The sequence below is a fragment of the Mustela nigripes genome, chromosome 13 (assembly GCF_022355385.1).
Source record: "Mustela nigripes isolate SB6536 chromosome 13, MUSNIG.SB6536, whole genome shotgun sequence".
NCBI classification, from domain to species: Eukaryota; Metazoa; Chordata; class Mammalia; order Carnivora; family Mustelidae; genus Mustela; species Mustela nigripes.
This window is the reverse complement of record NC_081569.1, coordinates 20,615,207-20,621,916: the sequence shown is the minus strand read 5'-3', so window position 1 is coordinate 20,621,916 and position 6,710 is coordinate 20,615,207. Positions and strand designations below refer to the sequence as shown.

The following is a 6,710-nucleotide window of genomic DNA, read 5'->3' as shown; positions in this document are numbered from 1 at the left end:
GAGCCTGCTTCCCTTCCTCTCTCTCTGCCTGCCTCTCTGTCTACTTGTGATCTATCTCTGTCAAATAAATAAATAAATAAATCTTTAAAAAAATAAAAATAAAAATAAAATAAAATCTGATGACTTGAGAGTACCTTTTTCTTTGTTATTTTAATGACCGTCTAACCAGAGTCAGACATGCAAATGGTTGCCTATGAAGTGATTGATAATATTGCATATCTTGGATATTATAAACGTATTATTGTATACAATTTAACCTCATTTCATATATAAAAGTATGGAGAGAAAGGTGGAGAGAGTGCGAACTAACATAGCATGTGTTTCTTTTTCCTTTTCATGATTGCAGTATGTTCTGAGATACTTCCTCCTTAGAACTGTAATAGTTCTGGAGACAAAAGCATTTTGTTCTTTTTAGAGATAGTCATCATGGTAAAGTAAGGCAGTTACTACCATTTCAGGTTGTTGAGGAATGACCTAACATGAACATAATTTTTATTTCAGAAATTCCATTACAGAAACCTTCTTCTGGGTGAGCATGATGTCCCTTTAACATGTATTGAGCAAATTGTCACAGGTATGTAGTATTCTTTACTCAGTCCATAAAAGCTGATTCTCCTCAAGAAGTGTTGCTTGAAGACTCACACCTCTCAAACATTTGGGTTGGAATTTTATTTCTGTAGGTTTATGTCCCCCCTCCCTTTTATTTGAGTCCCAGGAATATTAATGAAAGAGAAGTCAATAAATTATTTTTTAAAACTTTTATTTATTTTAGAGAGAGAGGGAGAACAAATGTGAGCAAGGGGAGGGGAAGAGAGAGGGAGGGAAAGAATCTCAGAGTCCTCGTTGAGTGCCAGGCCCGATGTGGGGCTCAATCCCATGATCCTGAGATCATGACTGGAGCTGAAAACAAGAGTCAGATGCTCAACTGACTGAGCCACCCAGGTGTCCTGAAGTCAATAAATTATTTTTAAATGGAAATACAGCATATTTAGCTTTTTATGTTTTCTAAGTATTTGTCCTCGTTTTAATTAAAATTTTAAGCATTAAATGTGTCTAGATGGTGGTGGTTTTATGCAAAGATCATTTAAAATATCGTCAAAAGCGAAGTTAAAATCTATCCCCTTTCCAAGTTCTGTAAATTGTAGACAAATATAAAAGATACCAGAGAAGCAGTGTTTAAGTAGGGGGTAACCTAATTATTTTCAGTAATAATTTGTTAAAGTATACTAAAGAGTGAGTGACAAAAAAGAATTTTTACACTTTTTTTTCTTTATTTTTTCCTTTTTAGTAAATGACCACAAGAGGAAGCAGAAAGTCCTAGGTCCCAACCAGAAACTGAAATTTAATCCAACAGAGTTAATTATTTACTGTAAAGATTTCAGAATTGTCAGATTTCGCTTTGATGAATCAGGTCCTGAAAGTGCCAAAAAGGTAATACTATTAAGCTTTATCAAGTTTGGGGTTTTGCACTGTATTTACCAGTATCAGTTCTGTGTGGAAGTTCTTTTTTCTAAGTTGCTCAGATTTTTTTTTTATCAGCTCCTACCATACTAGAAACTATGATGTAGAAATTAATCTATCTTTTGCACTTAAACCATTACCAGCTGGTTTCTTTCTTGGTTAGAACTTTAGAAAATACCTTAGAATGTCATCAATGAACTAAGTTAGACTTAACAAGTTACATAAGGGTTAGGTAAAGGTACAGTTATGGGAGAGGCGTAATAATTATTAGTACTTTAAGGAAATCTTAGTGAATTAATTTGAGAGCTATTCCACGGGAACAGCTAAAATCTAGGAACTTTTTAATTGGCTCTGTTTTTTCCCTGACTTCTGGGAATGTTTATTGTCTGCTCATGGAGTGAGTTTCATGGGCAAAAATTCCCACTTCCTTGATCCCACTTTTGGTTTTGGCAGAGGAGTGAAGCTGGTGGACATGTTGCCTTACAGGTCCAGGCCATGATGCAGCAAATGCAGAGAATATAACACTTTCCAGGAGAGGTCTGCTCCCACACACTGGGAATACAGGAACAGTTTCTTAGTGAAGTGGAACCTTCTCTCAGAAATGATTCAGCTTTTGCACCACCCCAGAATGCTCTGGTGCTCTTGGTTTCCATGGTTAGTAGACTTATTGCATTGAATTTTCTGTTGATATCAAAATGAAGCCGTCAAAAAATTCTTAAGGCAGCTGTTTTCATACCCTTTGGTGAGGACATTGTGGATCTATTTTTAGAACTTCGAATCATCAGTTTCCTCACAGGAAGGCAAGCATAGATAAATATCTGAACATGCTGGACCTCAAAGACTAGATTATCTAGCAGAGTGTGGCGAGCTCTGTGGCTAAAAGTATTCAGGTGTAAAACTATCTTTCGGCATGCTCCATAATCAAAGATTCAACTAGGTAGCTGTGAGTCATTGGTTCACGTTTTGTAGGCCGCTTTCATCTTTTCAGTTCTGCAGTTTGTGATTTGGGCATTTTACTAACTTGAGATGCCTGCTCTTATGAAGAAGGACTTTTAAGACTATTTAGGTAGTAGGCTCATTATAAAACATTTTAGCTGAGTTACTTTCTTGAGCTTAAATATATACGTGTAATTTAATCAGTCAAAGTATCAAGAATCTGCTTATGAAAATCTTAATTTCAGAATGCATATCAAGAATAGGGACACCATTGCATGGAGCTCTGGGTATGGTACATAAACAATGAATTCTGGAACACTGAAAAGAAACTAAAAAAATGAATAAAAATTAAAAAAAAATAAGAACAGGAACACCATAGATCTTAAAGAGATTTTAGGACAGGATTTTTTTTTAAGTAAGAAATTGATACAGTGGCCCAATATTCTTTCAGAACTTTTCCCTCTCTCCCACTGTCAACTATATTTTTCAGATGACTCTGTTTCAGTAATTGGAAATCATAATTATTTGGCCTCATTCTTGAGCCTTCTAAGAAATACCTGCTGGTCATTTTTTAAGTGTGAAGTTGTGTGCTTAGTTGAGAAGATTAGAGCAGAAACACATGAAAATTGAAGAGTGGTACAAAGTAGTGGCATAAAAGATGTTTTCACATAAGTGATTAGTTGCCAAATGAATGAAACAGTTGAGTGCTCTGGAAATTCAGGATATCCCTTGTCTTGTGCTGCTGGTAAGTGATGAAGGGGACTGCACGGAACTGTCTACATGAAACACCCTAGTCCAACTGTTTATGCCCTTTTCCAAGACTAGACTTCTGGCACAAATCCTTTCTCCTCTGTCTTAAAATATTAAAAGCATGTAACTTCAGGCCTGAAAGAAATGCTCTTTTTGTCTTTCGTACAGACATGTTATGGGTGGGGGTTGCAGGTGCAGAAAAGAAAATTGGAGGCAGTAAGAATATAAAGAGAATTTTTTTCCCTGACTTACGTTTCAGACACAGAGGTGAAGGCATGTATGCTGGCTTCATGAGTTAAAAAGAAGAATTCTAGCATATTCTTTTATTTCAAGTGAAAGTTTTCAACTAAAATTAGGTAACAGTTGGGGAGCTACAGCTTGATTTTTACCTCCTGGAAATTTTGAATGCTAAATTTTCTGTGGAAATGCTCTGATTTTATAAGTTGTTTTAAAATGACCAGATGCACATTCAGAGTTCTCTGGTGGGTAAACCACTGATTAGCTTTGAAATACCAAAAGCATTTATATTTCTGTTTGAAATATGAAATCTCAAAATGCTAAATTGGTTCACGTTTTGTTAAATATTGCTCTATAACCCTCTGGTAATCTAGTTGGTGTTGCCTAAATTGCGATAGGACAAAGTGAGATGACACTGTGCTTCTGCATCCATTAGCGTTCATCCTTCTCATCCTGGGTCTGTCACAAGTCAGCGTTTGGGACAGATCTGTATAAAGCAAAAAGGAATTTGATTTTGCAGAATTGGGTGTCTAGCCTCAAAGCAACTTGGAACCACCCTTTCCTTTTGCTGAGGAGCAAAAAAAAGAAATTGTTTTAAATGATTTATTACTTACAAAATATATATGTGTGTGTGTGTACATGTATATAAAGATGATAAGTGAAATGTATGCCCTTTATTTCTACTTTATTTTCAGATTAGTTGGTTGTGAACCACTTGTCAGGCATACTTTCTAAAAGTGAAAATTCAACCCATCTGTTTAAAGAATAGTTGGCTTTTCCTGAACTTTTTTTTTTTTTTTTTTTTTGCTTTGAATCAGAGACTTACTCCTTGGTAGCTTTTGGAGCACAAAATAAGGAAACCAGTTCTGTTTGTCAGTGTGCTAGAACTTGCTGAGGTTTGAGCTTCTCCAGGGCCGCGCCCCCAGCTGGTCTTAGAGGAGAAACCAACTGTGGGCACTTCTGGCTTCTCTGTCCGTAAGATTGTCCTTGGTCCACAGATCACTTCAGAAGTAGTTTACTCTTTTCCCTCCATAATTTAATGTCTTTAATACCAAGATATTCTTCATTCCCTATGACAGCCAGGGCAGATGAACCATTTTCAGAAGCAGTGTTAAAAGATGTAGAGTTTTTCTAAAAATTTTTAATGCTATGGAGCACGTTGCAAAATTAGAATAATTTTACATGAAAATGAGACCTACTTTTTTGAGTCTTTCAAGCTCTTAGTGACGGAAGCTAGGAATATGGACGTAAGCTTTTTAAAGAGCGTGTACAGAAAAGCCTGAGGGAGAGGATTTTTGGCTTTATTTCTCTTCTCAAAATGTCCTACATAACAGCATGAATGTAACCCAGATAGCTCAAGTGATATGTGCCTTTATTTGGGTCCCCAAGAAGGCCCCTTGCTTAGGTTACGTAGAAGTAAGTTACACACACTTGTAATTACACTACTCAGCACCAGCTCTAGTTCAAGTTGTGCCCCCTGTTCCCTCCCCCCATCAGCCGTTGTGCAGGTGATTAACCAGCTTTGGTTTCACAGATTGTTCGTAGTCTTCTTGCACTGGAGATGCCATTAGGCACACTCATTTGTTTCCTGACCCTTTATAGATGTGGTGTGCTATTCTCAAGGGCTTTCTAAAAGTGGGCTACATTGGGTTTGCCTAGTTGGGTTTGCTTTGTTTGTTTTTGCTTTGTGACCATAAACAACATACTCCATAATGATCTGTGAATTTCTTTTGTGTAAACAAGGCCTGTGGCTGCTTTCTAAATGTGTCAGACAACGTGATATGCTCATTTCATTGGCTTAGAGGATTTTCCTTACTATGTTAGTAAATAATTTTGTCAACTAGTATTTTTAGTGCAGCTGCTGCTATACGCAAAGCACCTTCAGAAAGCTGCTGAGGAAAACCAAAAATGCAGAAGTCTTCAGGTCTTCACTCTGCTCTGCACAGAAAGGTCTTTCCTGGTCTCCTCCTCTACATTATTAATCTACTCCCTTCTCTACCTCACCCTAACACCTCATATCCCTCCCCCGCTGGGCTTATTTTTTCCTTTAGCTCTTATGATGATCTCACTATTGTTTTTCTTGTTTGTCTTGCTTCATGTCTGTCTTCCCCTTGTAGAATGTACGCTTCAAGAGGCTGGGGATGGGGATCTGGGTCTGTGTTGTTAATTGCTGCAGCCCCAGGGCTTTGGATGTGGTGGATGGGCAGGAAATACCTGTCCAATGAATGACAGAGGTAGCATCTACCCTTGAGGGATTGAATTTATTTTTGGAAGTAAAACGAAGAACCCCTATGCCTTTTCCATCTACACTCAAAACTATGTCATGAATACTTTGAAATTCATTCAGCTACACAAGCACAGCTAACAGAAGGGACACTTTATATCAGAGTGATTGTTCTTCACAGAGAACAGAAGGGTTTCTGCAGTTAATACTGTGAAATCAGCTTGGACTAGGAAGACTGTGAAGAGATTTAAGTTCAACGAAGCTCGTAGATACAGGGACAGCATGGTTGGCCGAGCAGTGGAGAAGGATTTCTCAGGCAGAGTGTGGCGGGTAGGTGGCTGGGAGTAAGGCAGGCAAAATATGAAATATGGGCAGATACGTTGTTCTTGACAGGAGACCACTGAGGGAACATTGGGAAAAGAAACGATGTCTGGTAGAGGAGAGCCAACGTGGTGAAGAATCAAGAATGAGATTTATTTTATTATGCAGGTATCTGGGAACCATAGCAGGATATTGGGAAACACAGTTGCTGGTCAGAATTTCCTCTTTAGAAGAGACTTCTTAGGCATTGTGGATTTTTTTTTTCCATAATACAGGGAAGCTCACAGAAATGCCGAAAGGTAAGTATGGCTTAAGAATATGGCTGTGGTAGTGCAGGGAAATGGAACAAAAGTGAAAGATAATCTTGAGGAAAGTACAACAAAGCTTATAAACTACATATGGTAACCAGAAGAATAGGAGGTGGTTGAGGACTACTTCAGGTATACAGAGGTCAGTAGTTTTGCTGCTGGAAGAAGCTCTCTGAGGAAGACTGTTCGACCGATTAGGGATGGGAATGTAGGTTACTGTCTCCTAATTGTGTAACTGGGACTGTTCTCAAAGGCTTTCCCTGTAGTCAAGAAAATTGAGGTATTACATAAAAGTTTCAAGAATCTTTCGTTATTGCTTTTAGTCAAAACTAAAACTAGTGATAAACTCCTTTTATTTGTGTATATATTCTAATTTAGTAAGACAGGAAACATTCTATAGAAGACTTTTAATATACTTGTTAAACAAGAACTTGACACATAGTTGACCTATTAGTAGAATTTGTGTCAACCCT

General features: G+C 37.6%; 1 protein-coding gene across 2 annotated transcripts in view; it reads left to right on the top strand.

The window, feature by feature from the left end:
• MTMR10 (myotubularin related protein 10) overlaps positions 1–6,710 on the top strand; it is a 50,425-nt gene that overhangs the window by 20,618 nt on the left and 23,097 nt on the right. For both annotated transcript variants that reach the window (XM_059371713.1, XM_059371714.1), the window contains 2 exons: positions 502–574; positions 1,289–1,431. In XM_059371713.1, the coding sequence (XP_059227696.1) occupies positions 502–574; positions 1,289–1,431 (216 nt within the window). The remainder of the gene's footprint in view (positions 1–501; positions 575–1,288; positions 1,432–6,710) is intronic.